The sequence below is a fragment of the Siphateles boraxobius genome, unplaced genomic scaffold, assembly GCF_051911475.1.
Source record: "Siphateles boraxobius isolate OS27281-9 unplaced genomic scaffold, OSU_SipBor_1 35, whole genome shotgun sequence".
Taxonomy (NCBI): Eukaryota; Metazoa; Chordata; class Actinopteri; order Cypriniformes; family Leuciscidae; genus Siphateles; species Siphateles boraxobius.
In genome coordinates this window covers 8,685,808-8,705,899 of record NW_027508975.1, presented here as the reverse complement: position 1 = coordinate 8,705,899, position 20,092 = coordinate 8,685,808, and the positions used below count along the sequence as shown (strand labels likewise).

General features: G+C 38.2%; 2 protein-coding genes across 10 annotated transcripts in view; one reads left to right on the top strand and one right to left on the bottom strand.

Moving 5' to 3' along the window:
• Positions 1–8,879, top strand: part of spire1a (spire-type actin nucleation factor 1a) — a 49,025-nt gene extending 40,146 nt beyond the window's left edge. For 2 of the 8 annotated variants that reach the window (XM_077196225.1, XM_077196223.1), the window contains 11 exons: positions 158–205; positions 2,096–2,265; positions 2,378–2,471; positions 2,582–2,724; positions 3,796–3,813; positions 4,755–4,781; positions 5,295–5,432; positions 5,595–5,665; positions 5,758–5,785; positions 6,857–7,011; positions 7,094–8,879. In XM_077196225.1, coding sequence (XP_077052340.1) covers positions 158–205; positions 2,096–2,265; positions 2,378–2,471; positions 2,582–2,724; positions 3,796–3,813; positions 4,755–4,781; positions 5,295–5,432; positions 5,595–5,665; positions 5,758–5,785; positions 6,857–7,011; positions 7,094–7,343 — 1,142 coding nt within the window. In that variant the 3' untranslated portion in view covers positions 7,344–8,879. The remainder of the gene's footprint in view (positions 1–157; positions 206–2,095; positions 2,266–2,377; positions 2,472–2,581; positions 2,725–3,795; positions 3,814–4,754; positions 4,782–5,294; positions 5,433–5,594; positions 5,666–5,757; positions 5,786–6,856; positions 7,012–7,093) is intronic. The other 6 variants (XM_077196228.1, XM_077196226.1, XM_077196224.1 and 3 more) reach the window with 5 other exon arrangements.
• A 3,418-nt stretch (positions 8,880–12,297) lies between these two features.
• klhl38a (kelch-like family member 38a) lies at positions 12,298–20,040 on the bottom strand. 2 transcript variants are annotated; one of them, XM_077196232.1, is made up of 4 exons: positions 18,101–20,040; positions 15,935–17,291; positions 15,750–15,855; positions 12,298–13,128 (listed from the first exon to the last, which is right to left on the bottom strand). In XM_077196232.1, the coding sequence occupies exons 2-4, from the start codon at positions 17,288–17,290 to the stop codon at positions 12,839–12,841; spliced, it is 1,752 nt and encodes a 583-aa protein (XP_077052347.1). In that variant the 5' UTR covers position 17,291; positions 18,101–20,040; the 3' UTR covers positions 12,298–12,838. The 2 variants fall into 2 exon arrangements, with proteins under 2 accessions (XP_077052347.1, XP_077052349.1); XM_077196234.1 differs by having other exon boundaries at positions 18,273–18,390.
• Between the last annotated feature and the right edge of the window lie 52 nt (positions 20,041–20,092).

Here is a 20,092-nt window from a genome sequence, read left to right as displayed (position 1 = left end):
ATTGTGCTGATGTCAGTCACAAGTTAGCCTCAAAGCTGATGATTGGTTAACCTAAGTGTGGTTTACACTGATGCATTACCTTACTGTGTGAAAGTCAGATACAGAAAGACATGTTTTGTGCTGTTGGGATCATATTGAAAAATATGTTCCTTTTTAGGCGCAGGCAAAAGTATGAGCACCCCACAGGACTTGTTCCGAAGCTCAGGTAAAGTATTTCTGATGCAAGCATGACTGTCACATCACCTCTGAGCCCAGTGTGAGAAATGCCTGGGTTCTGAGAGCTTGTGTATGAAACACAGATCTCACAGAATTCATTTCTGAATGAGGATTAGTCTTGTTTAAGAGGGGTTATGTAACTCTGAGTCCGCAGGCATCAATATTTAATATGCTGCAGTTTATTTTTATACTCTGTCCTTATAAAAAAGAAAAATTGCTGTTCTAGAAATATCTCACTTGAACCTCAAATGATGAGGAACATTGACAGATGGATATCAGATATATTTGTTTTCTTAATATATAAATTATCAGTATCTTAGCTGTAGTATACTGGTCTTTATTATATTAAATTATCTGATTGTATGTTTTTTGTTGTGTGAGAGTCCCATACATTGTATGTAATGAGACCATTGTCTCATTACATTAAATTACATTACATGATAATTGTCTGTATGAGGCCATCTAGTGTTGGTGTCAGAGAGATTTCCACTTCCATTCAAAAGTTTTTTTATTTCTATTATTTTAAGAAGAAATTAATACTTTTCTTCAGCAAGGCTGCTTTAAATTGATCAAAAGTGACGGTAAGGACATTTGTAATGTTATGAAAGATTTGTATTTCAAATATATATGCTGTTCTTTTGAACTTTCTGTTCTTCAAAGTATATTGACTTTTTTTTTTATATTAATCCCAAAAAATATTAAGCAGCGCAACTTTTTATAAACATTGATAAATATAAGAACTGTTTAATGAGCACCAAATATAAGAACTGTTTAATGAGCACCAAATCAGCATATTACAATGATTACTGAAGGACCATGTGACACTGAAGACGGGAATAATGATGATGAAAATGTAGCTTTGCCATCACAGGAATATATTGCATTTAAAAAAAAATAAAAAATTATATATATATATATACACACAGATAGAAAAGTTATTTTTTAAATTGTAATAATATTTCACAATATCACTGCTTTATCAAATAAATGCAAAGTTGGTGAGCATGTGACTTATTTTAACATTATCAAAATCTAAGCGACCCCAAACTATTAAACCATATAGTTTTTAAACATCATCAATCCATAGCCATAATGTCAATTGTGACTTTTTTTTCCAGTCACTCTGTTACCTAATTGTCTTCTATTGACTTGATTTTGTGGATTACACTATTTTAATTTGCTATGGACATCAATGCTTTGTAATTTCATCACTATATTCTACTGTGTATAACCTTTCACCCTGATACCACCTAGTCCTAGGCCATTTGTTGCTGAGTGTAATTTTTTTTTTTAATAATTCAAAGCACATTAGATATATGATTTGAAATCCAAATAAAGTGATTTATTTTTACCTCTAAATTGTTTACCTCTAAATTGTCATATTGAATTTAAAGAGTTTTGTAGCCATTCGAGACATGTATTACTAGCTGTGTCTGAATGCACTAATTTTCCCTTATAGTAAAATTTGTGTCATTCGCTATGTAGTAAAAGAGTGAACAAGTGAGTGAACCGCTTTCACAGTATATCCATAAACGTGTAAATACAGTAACTAATGCACCTTATGAGTTCAGCAACACAGCCAGATGCCATGATGGACAACATTTCCAGTTTTCCTTCTTCACTTTCCACTTACTGTTTGGAAACTTACCAGTTTCTTGGCATCTGGCTGATGCTTAAGAGACACGGCTACCAGACAGATGCAATTTCATTGTGAACAATCTCAGTGTGAACAATTTCAATGTGAAATGTTAGTGCTCAAGATCAGATAAACTTTTTGTAGTTGGGTGCAGTGTAAACAAAGTCTACTTTTTCCTAATGTGCAAGCCATCGCTGTTCTGATTGGTGCTTGATTATGTCCATAATGTCCATCCACACACAGACATCCCTGACGGACCCCGAAAGTTGGCCGTCAGCACACTGTCCCTGGCCAATGGCACCACGCCGGCTCGGAGCCCTGTAAACGGTGTAGCCGGAGGTCAGCCGCTGTCCCAGAGGAAGAGGTTGCTCAAAGCACCTACGCTGGCTGAGCTCGACAGCTCAGACTCTGATGTGAGTGTGTTTTATATTTTCTATATTGCTATAACCCTGCCAAAATGTTGAACCAGACTTCTAGGTGAATCCCATGGGAGTCAATTGCATTAGCCTATTTTTCTTAATCCAGGAGGACCAAAACACTCGAAAATCCGACAGCAGCTCCAGCATATCCACCTCACTGGTTGAGGACACATCTCCAGAGTCCGTCATGGGCAAAAAGAGTAAGATACTGAAATATACAGAACTTTGTATTTGCAGTCCAACAAATACATGTCATTGACTCTATGGTTCTTTTTCAACTGAAATTTTGCACTCCATTTTGTCTTCCCAGTTCCCCCAAAGTTCCTGCCCATATCTTCCACTCCTCAACCTGACAAACGCTTCGCTCCACAGAGGAGGCACTCCATAGAGAAGGAAGCTCCCACCAACGTACGGTCTTTCCTGCCTCCGTCTCGCCAGAACTCCAAATCTCTGGTAACTGCAACAAAACCTTTCTTTAGCTCCATGCTTTTGACATGTTCCTGCCTACAAAGTTGTTTTCCTTGTTGAGTGGATCCCAGGACAGTAAATGAGAATAATCAGGAGTCTGTCCAGTGCCGTAGCATTGCAGGCCCTGAAGGTGATGATACACATGGCAACTTTTTGAGCAATGTTGCTGGGCAATGTTGCCGTCAACGGGCAACCAGGTGAGACACAGGGCCCACGACCAATCTAAATTATCTAGATAGAAATGTATTGCCCATTTTCAATGGGAAAGTGCCCAAGCAACAATCGCTCGGCAAGATTGCCCAGCAACATTGCTCAAAAAGTTGCCCTGTGTATCATCACCTTGAGAGTGGAGAGAGAGAGAGTTAAAGGAGAACTTTAAAGGAGTTTAGAGGAGTGCTTTCATTTTCAATTCAGAAGACCAATTAAAGGCTACTCTGTGCCATACAGCTGCTTAGGGGGCTTGGATGTATTGTTAGGGGAACGGACTGGGACTTCTCTAGTTTCTCGTCTCATTCTCATTCACACATTGAAAGCAGCTACGCTGACGATACACGTGCCAAAAGGGAAGGATTTTCAATGAATAAAGTCTTGCACTATCGTTCAACATTTTGGGGTCAGTAAGATTATTGTTTTTAAAGATATAATAAAATGATTGTAAAAATATTTCACAATACTACTTTTTTATTGTATTTTTGATCAAATGTAAGTCGTCTTTCAAAAAAAAAGTACCCTAAACAAACATTGAACGTTAGTGCATCATATAATCTATCTGCCTTGATAGATTTACTACATGAAGCTTACTTTATGAAAAATTGACTGCTTCAGATTTAGCCATGCTGACTGTGTTAGGTCCTGCCTAAAAGGACTGTAACTGATCAGTGCTGATTGCGAAACCTCTGAGGACTTTGAACGGTTGTAAATATGACAATCACAGACGTTTTACATGAAAATGATTCATAAACCATTCTAGATAGTGAGTGATACTGTAGTTTTATTGCAGTATACTAGATAGAGAGCTGTAACTGCTCTACTTTCCTTTCCTGCCTTACACTGAAGCTGTCTCCGGACAACAAGGTAAAGCACACATCTTCCACATTCTCATACTCACAGATTATGTTGCATTATGTTGGAGGAGTCATTTCATCACTATTTCATCTGCAGTGAGATCGCTTTATAGTCTTTCAGCTGGGCTGTTGCTTCATGTGTGCATGTTGCACAATGTTGCATGGCCAGTAGGGGAAACTGCAGAAGGAAATGGGCCGAGACTAAAATCACTTCAGTTACCCGTCATCAAGATGATTTTATGATCATAATGGAAGACAACATTGCTTAACGAACTTCCTCCTTTTGAATAATGCTGAAGTTATGTGCATCATTCAAAGAGTGTTAGATTTTGATGTTATAATTAAGATTTAAATAAAAAGGTGAAGTAAGGGATAATATAGACATAGCCAGCAATATTTGCAAAATAATAATAATTATATTATATTATACTTAGTGCTGTCAAATCGGTTAATCGCGATTCATCACATCTCACATAAGTTTGTTACATAATGTATGTGTGTGTGTGTATTTATATATACGTATGTCTCTGTGCGCCCGCGTCTATACTGTATATACACACTCACACATATATTTATACATGCATGTCAGTGTTTATACACACACACACACGCGCATATATATATATATACACACACACACATATATATTATATAAACAAACTTTTATGTTAGATGCAATATTAATCGCAATTAATCGATTTGACAGCACTAAATTTATAAACAATTTAACAGTGTGCTTTTAAAATAGGGTTATCTTTGCTTTCTTTCTTATACTGGCTTAGTTACTTTCTGCCCATTTAAAATGTACTTTCATTTACTTTTATTTAACATTAACTTGTTTTATAACATTTAGGGATTATCAGTGACACTTTTTGTTTTTGTACATGTAACTATACTCTAGTCGGTTTTCAACAAATATCAAATAATAGCCATGTTGTTTCCTTTGGTCAGGCTCACGCATTAGGCAGCGGTCGTGTGGTACGTCCTATTAAACTACATATTGATGATACTACACCAACACTGGGTGACAAGGGGCATAAAAGCCAATATCCGTCTATTTTGTAGTGATTTGTCTTGTCGAGTGGTAGTTAAGGTGATAGAATATGGGTATTAAAGATGTCTATTGGCTTTCTTATTAAATTGGGTAAGGACTAGTCCTGGGGCGCCGTGCATTTTTTTTAGCACAGAGAATGAAGATTTCCACTCATCTTCATATGCAAATTTTGCATACAAGGCTTGACCTATAGAGGTGAATCTTGCAAAGGAACATGAATATAGTGTTTAACATTCCTTAACGTTGCTTTTGCCGCCATCTCCATTGTGTTGTGGGTTTTGTTTCGTGTCGTGTTTGGCAGAGGGTGAAACCCTGCAGAGTCATGGTTTAGCATGTAATAGTTTTTCCATCCCTAATTCTTGGGTGTGACAGCATGGCATGTTTAAATATGCAACGTATCCTTCGGCATGTTTGTGAAAGTGATGTGTTTGTTTCAGGAGGAGTTCTGCTACCCTGTCGAGTGCCTGACTTTGACCGTCGAGGAGGTGATGCATATCAGACAGGTTCTTGTTAAAGCAGAGCTGGAGAAGTTCCAACAGTATAAAGAGGTTTATAATGCGCTGAAGAAAGGAAAGGTACATTTTCTCTACTCTTGTACATTCACTGCCCACTGTAAATGTCCAGCCCAAGCTTTACTGTAATACTCTTCTTTTTTCTGGAGCACACCTACTCTATGATGCTTAAAATACTGGCAGCTCACTACAGTAAGTGTTTAATTGTGCAATTTATTCCGTTAGCTTTGCTTCTCGTGTCGGACGAAGAAGTTCTCGCTCTTCACCTGGTCCTACACCTGCCAGTTCTGTAAGAGGTGGGTGGAGCTTTTCATTCAGAAATTTAAATAATGACAACAAAGTAGCGATGTGCAGTGGAATCATATTTCTTCTCCTTTTACTCTCACAGGCCTGTTTGTTCACAGTGTTGTAAGAAGGTAAATGTAACATCTTTAACTCATTGCTACTTTTGCATTAATATATATATATATATGTGTGTGTGTGTTTAAAGAGGACCTATTGTGGTTTTTATTACTTTAGTGTGTAATGTTGCTGTTTGAGCATGAAAAATGTCTGCAAAGTAACAAAGCATGAAGTTCACTCCAAATGGAGTTATTCTCTTTATCAGTGATCACTGTTTCTGAACTCCCTGAAACGCCTCCATTCCCAGGAATGAACATCACATTATTCCTCTTTTTAAAATATTCATATCCAACCCATATGCAAAAAAAACAAAAAAAACAAAAGGGGATAGGAATGTGCTGAAGCGGTTGACCAATCACAACACACTAACCAATCAGAGAACAGTGTGCTTGTTATTGGAAGACTATTATTCATAGAGACTGGAACTAAACCACGTTACTAAGAAGAGAGGTGCTGCAATAATGTAAAACATGTGAAAAATAATGTGTATTTTGAACAGTCTAGCATGAAAATTCTTGTTGACCCCAAAAACAAAATCAAGCCTTTGGAAAAAGGACATATGTCATTTTTAATGTTTTTAAAAGAAGTCTCTTATGTTAAAATTGGCTGCATTTATTTGATCAAAAAACACTAATATTGTGCCATATTACTATAATTCAAAATAATATAACTGTTTTCTATATAAATATATTTTAAAATGCAATTTATTCCTGTGATGGCAAAGCTGAATTTTCAGCAGCCATTACTCTAGTTTTCTGTGTCACATGATCCTTTGGAAATAAATCAATCGTTAATATGCTAATTTAGTGCTTAAGAAACATTATTATTATTATTATTATTATCAGTCATCACTGATTATTATCAGTTACTTGAAAACTGATACATTTTTTTTAAATAAAAAAATATAAAGAACATTATTTATTGTAAATATAAATAGTTGTAACATTATCAATGTTTTACTGTTACTTTTGGTCAATTTGTTTGCATCCTTGCTGATTAAAGGTTTTAATCTGACTGACCTCAAACATTTGAACGGTTGTGTGCATTTTTCAATTTGCTAATGACCTCACATCCTCTCATCTCAGATGAAGTTGCCCTCCAAGCCCCATGCCAGCCTGCCCATCTCCTCTCTGGGCCCCAGCATTCTGCCCAAAAAGGAGTCTGGAGCATCAGCCCCGGCAGAGAAGACCTCCTCCGCATCCAGCCACAAGCGCCACAGCCTTCAGCGTTCCATGTCCAGGTGAGTTTCAGAAATTATGAGTATCATCTGTACCACAGTAAGGGCTTCCAGTAAGAGTATTTCCTGTCACGATCCCTCTCAGATCATCAAAGCACGGTGAGCGCTCGTCCTCCAAAGACGAGCTGGAGCTTCCCGCGCAGTTCACAGAAGACTGGAGCACCATGGAGGTCTGCGTGGACTGCAAGAAGTTCATCAACGACATCATCAGCAACAGCAGGCGTAACCTGACCACCAAACGTGCCCGTCTGCACCGCAGGACCCATTCAGTCTACATGTCCAACACCAGTTCTTCCAACTTCAAACCTTCTGAACGGACTATCAAAGAGGTTTAGGATCCCAAGTGCTTGGAACTTTCACGGTGTGGTCCTTCCTATTAAAACGCTCCTGTTTATACTGTTCTCACCTGTTGTGAACGTGCCAGACAGAAATGGCCTTGCTATGTAAAAGGTGTTTTTGTTACGTATGACAGTACGGCCACTTTTATTAGCTTTGTAACGTACCTTCGATACCTCTTCTTTTCCATTTAAAAAGTGCCAGAGGTGAAGGAATAAAGCCGTCCCTCTTCCAGCATGAGTCCTTAAGCACCAGCCTTCTCAGGAAATGGTTTGATTCTGTGATTGGAGCTTTGGAATGTAGTTTAACACACTTTAAACTTATTTTGACCAGCTTTTCTCAAAAACAGATGATTCTGAATTAACACGGAATGAAATGAAAATGACAGTGTGAAAAAGAAACCGCAAGGCTGCTTTGATTACTGAAAGAACCAAGGCCTGAATGTACATTTTACAATAATAGTAAAGAAATGTGGTTCAATCGTATGTAAATAGTAGCTGAATAATCAGCCTAAACGTTATAGATGTAAATAGGCATCCAAACGGACTAATTTTCCCCTTTCAGGAAGAACTAGTCGACCAAGAGACTGTTGATGAATCAGCCTCCACAACAATTCAAGATCAAGTCTTACCAAATGTTTTTCTTATTGTTCGTTAAAATCGCTGCTGTAATAGTGACACGGTCCAAATGAATGGCGTTTTAGATAATTACAGAAAGTACTTACAGATATATATTTTTCCTGTCTGATGGCAGTGTTTTTGAGCTTTTAGTCAAAGACGAGGGTAAAGATGTGTTTTTTTTAGAGCGGATGCTAAAAGCTGTAGTGTTTCTTAAAGGAGTGATCGGCTGTGCCAAACAAATCTCCACAATCTGAGCAATATGTGTCTTGGACCTGATGTACATAGTCAATAACATTTACCGGAGACAGTGACGGCCCGAAGGGGGAAAACAACTCTCTCTTTTAAATAGGAAGTGACTTTTGTAGGATATGTTGTTTATGTACATGCTGTATATCTGAATCTCATCTGATTCACTGATCTATTAAAATAGACTCTATTGGTATAAAGTTATATGATTTATATTATTAATAATTAATTTTATTTTTAAGTGTCAAATTTTGCTTTTCTTTTCATGTTCACTCAACTTCTAAATATATTTTGTAATATTTCAACCATGTTTATTTTGATGTCTTAAAATTTTGTAAATTATGTTATATTATATTATTAATTACCCATTTTGTGCAATGAAAGACCCTAGGAGTCTTTAACATCTCGTAATATGAAGGTACTTAAGTCATGTCAGGGTTTTTGGAAAGATTTGCTCAGTTTTTCCTTACTTAATAAAACACGTGCACACTTATAAATACACACGCACTGCAATGTTATACGGGCCTGTTGACTTGTTCTTCTGTTTTGTGCAAAAATACTGTACTGCCTTCCTCTAAGCTAAAGAATGATTTGTGTGCATGATGAAATCTATGATTTTTTTTAGGTTAAGAAACAGAATTGCCAATAAATAAAGCATTTGAAATTTGATCATTTTAAATTGCATTTGATATTATAACATTCATCATCAGACTGAATATGTCAAGGAATAATACTCATATGAGAGATAACATCACTAGGATGTATTAAAACCGTAATCACATACCTCTATGGAACCCTAATAAAGAAAAACAATATAATCAGTAAGGATGTATTTAATGATGCTGCCAGTTTAAATGAGATCCAATATGAAATGTACTCGAGCCTCAAGATAATGCAAACTTTTTCACATATTGTTACCTAAATATTGGTCTTTTTAAGCTATTTTTTTTTTTTTTTAAACTAATGACAAACTTATGGATAAACTGTAGGGTTTCTAGAGTCATTTAGGATGTTTCCTCCTTATGATTTTGACATTTGACTATCCAAATAGCTGTGGATGCATAACAAACTAGTAACGGAGAGACATCATAGAAATTCTCCACTAGAGGGCAGAAAAACATCACTTTCAACAACTGACTTCTGGCATATTTTACATTTCTTAAAGGGATAGTTCACCCCAAAATGTTGTCATCCTCAAGTTGTTCCAAACCTGTCTGAGTATCTGTCTTGTGTTGAACATAAAAGTGGATATTTTAAAGAATGTTGGCAATCAAACAGTTGACGGTAGCCATTGACTTCAACAGTTGGAAAAAAATACCATTGAAGTCCATGGCTACGTCAACTGTTTGATAACCAACATTCTTCAACATAACGTTAGCCTATATCAGAAGAAAGAAACTCATAACGGTACAGGTTTGGAACAACTTGAGGGTGAGTAAATTACAGATTATTATTTTTTTTTATTTTTTTGGGTGAACTATCCCTTCAAGCAGTTTGGGAGCAGAAAAATATGGTGGTTGTTAGGGGAAATGTAAATTAAAAGAAAAATGTATTTGAGAAACACATAGGCCTATATGCCTCAATATGAGTTATTTTCTGTAATTTGAGTAACAGAATGGTAAAAACAAGCTGTCTCAATGTTTTACTTTAGGCTATTTGTAGCTATAGCTTCTTAAGACTTCAGCTTAAGGCCTGAATAGTTAATTCCGACTCAAACACATTCCCACCGAGGTTCAGCTGAAAGAGAGTGAAGAGTAAACTGAGATGACAGTGGCAAAACAAGCCTGTCCGGCGGTCTGATTGGTTGTTACCACGAGTCACGACAACAGTTGTCAAGGGCTATGTACGCTTGAGGTGTGTGTACTACTTTCTATGTAAGCTCGGGGCTAAAGTGTTAGTTTTGCGCGAGACCAGCTGTGCTTCCGGTTACGCTGACCCTCCCGCGGTCAGACCCCTTTGTTATGCTCAGTGTGTAGTTGTGTACCGTAAATGACAAAGTGCAGTGAAAACTAGGCTGAATCGATCGTTTTTAGGAATGAATAGACTAGAAATCCTTAAACATTTCTTTCATTCACTAGTTCAGTTCAAACAGATATTTCTTACCTAATTTCATCAAAGGTACTGGTCAAAAGACGGCCTCCAAGCGCATTACATCTTTTTTTGAACCTCTATCCATTGGTCCTTTGTGTCTTCAAAGATGTCAGGGCTCTTCATGCCCACATCTTTTATTTAATAATAATAAGAGAACGTCTTCCAACTGTTGGCAAGGCACAGCTAGGGTTTTGATACCAACATGCAGCAAACACGAATCATTACTAGCAGCCAAGCTCTTCCTGTTCTATCAAAAGTCATAATTTCATTTCTTAAAATCAAAGCTATTTTGACCCAAGGGGGAAATAAACTTGGCCAAAAGAATGTGTAAACCTGAACACCACACACACACACAAACACACACACACACACACACACACACACACACACACACACACACACGCACACGCGCACACACACACGCGCACACACACACACACACACACACACACACACACACACACACACACACACACACACACACACACACACACACACACACACACACACGCACACGCGCACACACACACGCGCACACACACACACACACACACACACACACACATACACACACACACACACACACACACACACACACACACACACACACACACACACACACACACACACACACGTTGTGTTTTCATGTTTAATGGGGACTTTCCATAAACTTGATGTTTATACTGTACAAACTGTATATTCTGCCCCCTTGTGTATACCCTAACTCTCCCCATCACAGAAAACTTTCTGCATGTTTACATTTTCAAAAAACATCAATAAGCTGGGCAAGGATTTCTGATATTACCATCTTTCTCTTCTGATATTACCATCTTTCTAGGGGCATTTTGTCCCCATAATGCGTAAATAATGTCCCCATAAAGGGTTTACCAGGCCACACACACATATATAATAATCTATATAGTGCTGCGGGAATTATCCCTTCTGCAAATTTTGTACATGTAGACCCTTTTGTCATAAGAAGAAAATGTAATTAGGCCTAAATCGAGAAACAAAATATTTTAAAGTAATGTTTAATGGATTTATTATTCATATTAAATTAATTTAATATGTTAATTCATGATGCATGTAATTGGATCGCATGGCTTACCGTATCTGCATTCCCACAATAATTGACACAGTAAATCTTGTTAGTTTTTTATTTTTATTTTCAGTTTATAATAAAAGTGTCTCTAGTGCAAACTTACAAGTTTAAAAAATATTTATATTTAGTTACATCAACTTAATCTTTATTAAAATGTAAAAATAATAATAATAATAAGATGTACAACATTAAACTGACATATTTTTTCATTTAGTTGACAGGAGTGTCTTCAAATACTGTCTCGGATAAAGAGGGACCTTGGAGTCAAAAAGTTGATTGTTTTGCTGTTGGAGCAAATGGGAATGCAAAATTTATACAGTATTTATATTGAAGTTTACCTTATTATTAACTTCCGAGTTACTAACAGAAAGGGGTCCATTGTCCTACTGGAACAGAAAAGGGCCCCATACTATAAATGTTTGCTGGGTCATTCTATGTCAAATCAACCAGAGGTTTTGATCTTCCTTTTTTTTTTTTTTTTTTGTCTGGGGAAAGAAATACATTAATTAAGAAGTATTTCATTTTTATTTTTACACTGAGATTAGTAGGTCTTTTAGTAAAATCTGTTGACTTTAGCAATGTTTGATGAATTATATGCCAACGGTGACAGTTCAAAATGGGGAAAAGCACTTGTGTTTTTGCATAAATAGTGGATTACCTCGTAAATATTCATCCATGACATTTAATATTTGGCTTTCATTGCAATTTATTTTATCTTTTTAAAAGAATAAATATAAACAAAATCAAATTTGGTTGATTTGAAATGCATGACCCTGTTGTATGCTTGATTTTATGCATCCCTTAGTAATGTGTGTAGCAGAAATAGTAAACTCTGTTCATTAGAACCAGTCCACATACTTTTAGTGTACATCAAGCATCTCATGATCCATTGGGTTTGTTTTGAGCCTTTATTAATTACACAGAACTGACCACACACTCTGAGGGAATGTTCTCTTCACCTCACCAATTACTCCATCACATACTCATGTCCTTATGCTTGCAGATTTTACACTTGCTAAAAAGATTGTCACATCTCCTGGATTCTAATTAAATTCAGGCTAACAAGGCACTATTGACTAAAATTTGGCTGATGAGAAACATCTGTCTGAAGATTTTTGGGTCGCAGTTCTTCAGGGACAGCTGTGCATTGCGTAAGTCTGCCATTTTGCTCTGAGGTCCTGGGCTCACTCCCTGAGGTCCACTGTGACACTTGCAATTGCCAGCTCAAATCTCTTTTGATTAAGACAGCACAGATGCTGGCGAGCACCAGCAGCATACCATCAAAGCCACAGCTGAGATATACTCAACCCACAAACCAATGCAACCTTCCTCAGATGGTTTCTAGTCTCAGCTGTGGCCCCATATTTTTCATTTCCCTTAATGAGCAGGGTAGCGAACGGGACGCCCAAGCAGAGATGTTGCACCCCCTGAGCAATCATGGTGGGTTGGGGCGGTTGGAGACGCAGATAAGCGATAGTGAACCGTGATCAAACAGTTTGTACGGTAAAGATCCTTTAGGAGTCCACACGTCTGTTTTAGGGTCATAGCACTCAAAGCAGTCGGAGTCCTCGATGACATCATGAGTGTTGAGGTAGCGTCCTCCGGTCACGTAGAGTTTGTTATTGATGACTGTGGCCGCATGGTGCATCCTCCTCTCTTTCATGTTTGCACACTTCACAAATTTATTAGCTTTCGTGTCGTAGGCAATCACTCTACTTGTGTATCCTAAAAAAGATTGTCAAAACACAGCAGTTTAATTAATGCATCAACTCAACAGATGTTTCATGGTTGGGATATTGTATGATCCTATAGGAAGGGCCAATAATTTTCCTCTTGACTGATTTCATCTCAACATTTATTGAATGTTGCTCTATTCATTGAATTATGCTCTGAATAATCAATTTTGTCATTGTATAATAGTGACCTGTGAATGTATTTTAATGTTCTATATTAAAAAGTTTTTATGACTATTTGTTAATTCCATTTAGATTTGTACGGTAAAAATGTCTTTATTTTGACAAAATGTTAAAATTACGTTTTGCCTTTCATTGTTCAATTATTCAACTAAATCAGTGGTTCTAGTGGGCCTCAAGATCATTTAAAATTATTAAAAAACAAGATATTTCTTATTTTAACTTCAATATACGTTTTTCTTTGAAGAACCATTGTTCCAAGTGTACAGGTCCTTCTCAAAAAATTAGCATATTGTGATAAAGTTCATTATTTTCCATAATCTAATGATACAAATTAAACTTTCATATAATTTAGATTCATTGCACACAAACTGAAATATTTCAGGTCTTTTATTGTTTTAATACTGATGATTTTGGCATACAGCTCATGAAAACCCAAAATTCCTATCTCAAAAAATTAGCATATCATGAAAAGGGTCTCTAAACGAGCTATTAACCTAATCATCTGAATCAACTAATTAACTCTAAACACCTGCAAAAGATTCCTGAGGCTTTCAAAAACTCCCAGCCTGTTTCATTACTCAAAACCGCAATCATGGGTAAGACTGCCGACCTGACTGCTGTCCAGAAGGCCATCATTGACACCCTCAACCAAGAGGGTAAGACACAGAAAGAAATTTCTGAACAAATAGGCTGTTCCCAAAGTGCTGTATCAAGGCACGTCAGTGGGAAGTCTGTGGGAAGGAAAAAGTGTGGCAAAAAACGCTGGACAATGTGAAGAGGTGACCAGACCCTGAGGAAGATTGTGGAGAAGGACCGATTCCAGACCTTGGGGGACCTGCGGAAGCAGTGGACTGAGTCTGGAGTAGAAACATCCAGAGCCACCGTGCACAGGCATGTGCAGGAAATGGGCTACAGGTGCCGCATTCCCCAGGTCAAGCCACTTTTGAACCAGAAACAGCGGCAGAAGCGCCTGACCTGGGCTACAGAGAAGCAGCACTGGACTGTTGCTCAGTGGTCCAAAGCAAATTTTGCATGTCATTCGGAAATCAAGGTGCCAGAGTCTGGAGGAAGACTGGGGAGAAGGAAATGCCAAAATGCCTTAAGTCCAGTGTCAAGTACCCACAGTCAGTGATGGTTTGGGGTGCCATGTCAGCTGCTGGTGTTGGTCCACTGTGTTTTATCAAGGGCAGGGTCAATGCAGCTAGCTATCAGGAGATTTTGGAGCACTTCATGCTTCCATCTGCTGAAAAGCTTTATGGAGATGAAGATTTCATTTTTCAGCACGACCTGGCACCTGCTCACAGTGCCAAAACCACTGGTAAATGGTTTACTGGTTTACTGACATGGTATTACTGTGCTCAATTGGCCTGCCAACTCTCCTGACCTGAACCCCATAGAGAATCTGTGGGATATTGTGAAGAGAAAGTTGAGAGACGCAAGACCCAACACTCTGGATGAGCTTAAGGACGCTATCGAAGCATCCTGGGCCTCTATAACACCTCAGCAGTGCCACAGGCTGATTGCCTCCATGCCACGCCGCATTGAAGCAGTCATTTCTGCAAAAGGATTCCCGACCAAGTATTGAGTGCATAACTGAACATAATTATTTGAAGGTTGACTTTTTTTGTATTAAAAACACTTCTTTTATTGGTCGAAATATGCAAATTTTTTGAGATTTTCAGATTTTTTGGGTTTTCATAAGCTGTATGCCAAAATCATCAGTATTAAAACAATAAAAGACCTGAAATATTTCAGTTGGTGTGCAATGAATCTAAAATATATGAAAGTCTAATTTTTATCATCACATTATGGAAAATAATGAACTTTATCACAATATGCAAATTTTTTGAGAAGGACCTGTATATAGAAAAATCTGGATATATGAGGTAGCCCAATTTTCAAAGTGTGTTCTATACCTGGGAAAGTCATCTTAATTATTAAAATATTACAACTCCATGGGCATTTTTATGCTAAGCTCTGAAATATTACATTGGGAAGAAATTGTAAATGAGTAAAAGATTTCTAATTCTTATTAATCCTATCCCTGATTCTTAACCAGTAAATCATGAACGGCTGGGAGATTAATATAAATAAATTCATTGTTTAAAGAGTGGGAACACCGAAGAACATCTTTTAAACTTATGGGATTCAGAAATGTAATTATTTTAATTTTACATCTAATTATTTGATTCACTTTCTTATAACTATTTTAAAATAAGTTTTGGAAAACAAAATTATGGCTAGGGGGCCTTTAAATATTGTTGTGAGTAATGGGAGGCATAAAAGTAAAAATATTGTCAACTTTCAATAATTAATGCAAAGATTTTACATAGATTTACAAAAAGTGTTTTACATTATTACTTCTTTTTTAAATAAATAACTAAAACTGATATGAATGGTGCAGATTTTTTTCTTACAATATTTACTCACCTCCAACAATAAAAATCTTGTCTTCTATCACTGCAGCAGGTGCGCAGACGTTCTTCACTGTCCTGGTTTCCAGTCTAGACCACAAGTTGCGGGAGATGTGATAAACCTTGGAAAGATGAGAGATATTTGTGGGATCACACCTTGAGCGAAGCACAGATTATCTTTTCCCGAATTACTTTTGTTACCTGTATTAGTCTCACTGGGTTCTGCAAGGCATCCTCGCCTCCAAACACATAAATCCTCTGGTCGTTGGCCGCCACTGCAGGGTGTAGGACTGCTGTGGGCATTGGCGCCATGGCCTCCCATTGATTAAACATGCTGTTGTAGCGCTCTACCGCATTGGAGATCTGCTTATTCGGCCCTATTCCTCCAAGAGCGAAGATAAAGTGAAGGTAGGAGACGCATTGGTGGGCGTACCTTGGCACCAGCATGGGTTCGGCGGTCCTCCACTGGTTTGTCTTCAATGAAAGTGTGTACACTGTGGGACTAACCGCACTGTCTCCAGATATCAGACTAAGACTGAGGCCACCCACCACGTACAGAATGCTGTGAATACAGACATAAGCCGCCTTATAGAGCCGCAAAGGTAGTTTAGCGAGCCACTGCCAACGTTGTGTCCTTTCGTCGTAGAGAAGTGCTTCCCGAGACGTCTGTTCGTTGTTTTTGCGGCCTCCGACCACCACCAGAGTCTCCCGGCACGTGTAGCGACGCGGTGTGGTCCAGAGAGGCTTCAGCTCTCGAGTGCATTTGGCGCTTACGGAAAACATCAGACGTCGCACAGACTCGATGATCTCAGTGCACAGTGTAGACGACTGGACGAGCGGATCGTTGGCGATGAACTGGAAGAGGTACGTCGGATGGATGTACCGCAACCGGACCTTCTTGAAGAGGTCGTGAATGGCTCCTCGACGGGAGAATGGGTCGTGGTGGATCCATGCAAGTAATGTCTCAAAAACCTGCTCCTCCTCCGCGCACAGTCGGTCGTCCTCCAGGTAGCACATTAGCTCGGGAAGGGAAAGTTCGCAGAAGTCCTCGGAAGCAGCTACATCCGAGAAACACCGCACGGCCATCTCTTTGGCTCTTTCCTTGAGGCTTTCACAGTGAAGGATCTCCGATAGCCGGATCATGCTCAGACAGTTTTCCGGATTGAGCTGTTCCTGTAAGAAGTTGGAGCAGGCCTCAAAGAGCCTCCCGTACTGCAGCATGGAGGCCGCCTGCATCAGTGGCAGCACAAGCTCCATGGTGATGGTGATGGTACCAGTATAGATGTAATCCACGACACCTTCAATGACTTCCGATGCGATCCCTTTCAGGTCCACTCTAGTCTGGCTGCTCTCCCGAAAGTTGCTGCAGAACATGGCTCGGAAGTATGGGCTGCTGGAAACCAAGACATTCCTGTGGCACGGGATCTCCCTGTCTTCGATGCACAAGATCACATCAGTAAACATCTGCTCCTGTCTCAGTATGTTCAACTGAAACAGGAGTTGAGCAGGGAGCTCTTGGTCCTTGAAGGGAAAGATCTCTGTTGATGTACTAGCCATGCTGCAAAGGGTAAGGATTGAGAGTTTAATGGCAAATAAACATTACCGTTGAGTCACGATGAGTAAGAAGTTACCATTTGCTTTTGTCATGGCCACCCACTACACAGCCTATCCTCCCTCCCTTTAAGCTCTCTTTCTCTGTTACTTTATCACCCTGGATGTTCTATTCCAGTGTCCCTTAAATCATTTTAATGCATTAACGTGTAACCCTTGGAAACATTTCTCAATCAAAGCTAAGTTTATCAACACCATTGTATCACTTGCCAGCTGTTTCTGATCCCTTCGGTAAGTTTGCCCTTGACAGCTTAACCATTTAGACCAGGACATTTCATGGGCCTATTATCAACACTAAGTCGTCTAATCACCCCAGAGACAGCTACTGTTTTTATTTCACTCCAGGTCACATGGGCCGGTCTGATGTCTATTTTGGGATGCTAATTGTTTTTTCTTATTATTAATCACCATTCTGAGACACCACAACAAGGCTGAATGTATTCCCCAGAGAAAAAAAGATACCATATCATATTTCAGTGGCACTCATTTAAAAAAAGACAGCGTAAAAATAGACAACAAATTATCAGTTGTGAAAATGGCTGAGTAGCAATACCATAAGAGAACCTTAATACATAAGGATTTTAATATAATTCTCTAGTTCATCAAACATGTAACATAAAATAACTAGATTTGAACTACATTTAAACTAGCAGGAAACTAGCACAATTCAGGAAAAGCATATGCCCTATATCAGAATTTGCAATTTGTACATTAATTCCATCTTGTTTATATTTTTAAAGTAGCTCTTGAACTCACCTGTTTGTTCTTAAGTTCCAATGTGAATCAGACACAGTTCAGCAGGATAAAAGCAAATACATTTCTCCCCAATTTCTTTCTCAAAGACGACACCGTCAAAAGTGGCATGGAGAAAGACATGAGGTCTCAAGTTTAGAGTCTGCCATGAGGTCGCTGTATACATTCCAGTTACCTAGAATAGTCTGGAGGGCTGCTGTCCTCCGGTTCTCACATGTGACCCTCCCCTTGTTTGTTCCCTCAGCGGTGGGCCGTGCATCATTCTTTTTGTGTGTTTACTATGGCAGTGACAAGAGAACCAGGCTTATCCGGACGACAGAGGAAGGGGTCGAGGGCTTGTGCACAGCCCTTGGCAGGCTTGTGTAACCCAGGAAGCTGGTAAATATAGTGCAGTGCTGATGGCTAGGATGAATGTGGTGAACAGCTGAACCGTTAGGCCCGGTTACCTTGGTTTGCCTCTTGTTTGAGAAGATAAGGAGAAGACCATAACAGGCTGCTATTTACCTGCCTATTAAGATGGACATTCATATAGGCCTTTCAGCATTTTCAACATGTTCTTTAGCTTGTTTTATGTCATGTTCTATGTTCATGTCTTTTTATTTTGATATGACAATTTTGTGTTTTATTTTGAAGTATCCTTGCGGTTCTTATTATTTAGTCTGGTTTCATCATTGGTTCTTCTTTATTAGTCTTGTTAAATGGTTAAGTTCATCAGTGTATATAAATTCCTTGTTTGCTGTATATCGGATGTTTTCAAGATATTTTGTTCTTCAAGTCAAGTTCATGTCAAGTCATGATTTTTGGTTTCTTGAATATTAAAGTTTTATTGTTTGTTACTTCTTATTTGGGTTATCGATTTATCTAGTCTCACAAGCTTTATGTAAGTCATGGAGACTTACAAAAACATCAAAATAAAATATGCAGTAAGAATTGCAAATCTCAAACTGTATTTTTCTGTAAGTTGCATACATCTAACTGGAAGTCATTACAGATTAACAAGAATTACTTTAATAAAATTAAACTAACGTTTACAAACAATATAAAAGCAAACGATGAAGATGGCAAAGAAATAAAATGGAAAATAAAACCCATCTCAGACGAACTGAACGGAAGATACTGGTGCGGATAGTCTGTATACATATCATTAGCTGTATGTTGGGAGAAGATGAATTACTGTCATGTTTAGATTGCTGGAGAGGGAAAGAAAAACAAACATGCACCTCGGAAGATTATATGACAGTCCTTGAATGCCATGGAGTCTGGAATGTCAGCAAGGGAGCATCATCTTTAGCAATGCCACCTCTTCCCTGGGATGACAACAGCTGTGTTTGCTTTGCCAACCGGATGCTTTATACCTGGAATTACCAGGCTCATGTGGTTAATTCGTGTATCTAAACACAAACAGTCTCATTTTTAGGGAGCATTTTGAATGCTTTAAATATGCAATTTACAGTCCTTACAACCCATAAAAGACAAAGTTGGAGTCAGTGAAAATCAAAAACTTAATGATAGTTTTATAATAAGGAGGCAAAGATTTAATATAATGTATTTAATTGAACCTATCGGAGTTTATTTTGGTTACTACATTTGCATGCAATGCGTATTAATGTTTATTCTGCAACGATGCCTGATTCGTCGCCGAATTGTTCGGAACATTTTTATCAGTTGAACCCAATAAAAAACGTGACGAACAATTCTTTCACGAATCGGATTAAATCGGTCCGAGCAGTCCGAATTTATAACCTATTTAGGTTCTAAAAGAATATAAACTGAATCCGGACTCCAATAATGGAACTGGCATAACGTTACATGAAATTACAGTAAAACTCTGATTAATAAAACATAAAAAGGACCCCTAAATAAACAGCGATAACCGCTCTTCTGAATGTCAGAAAGAACCGCAAGAACCGCCAAATAAGTTTTTCGACACCGTTCATAGAAATAAATCGTTTGAAAGAGAGATACGCAAAAATGAGTCGGACTTCCCATCACTAC

What these genes read in the sequence shown, in the direction of transcription:
- klhl38a (XM_077196232.1), bottom strand. Translation starts at nt 17,290, where the DNA reads ATGGCTAGTACATCAACAGAGATCTTTCCCTTCAAGGACCAAGAGCTC. An exon ending in ACCCAGTGAGACTAATACAG is followed by an intron (nt 15,856 to 15,934) that starts GTAACAAAAGTA and finishes CATCTTTCCAAG; the next exon opens with GTTTATCACATCTCCCGCAA. An exon ending in CAAGATTTTTATTGTTGGAG is followed by an intron (nt 13,129 to 15,749) that starts GTGAGTAAATAT and finishes AATCTTTTTTAG; the next exon opens with GATACACAAGTAGAGTGATT.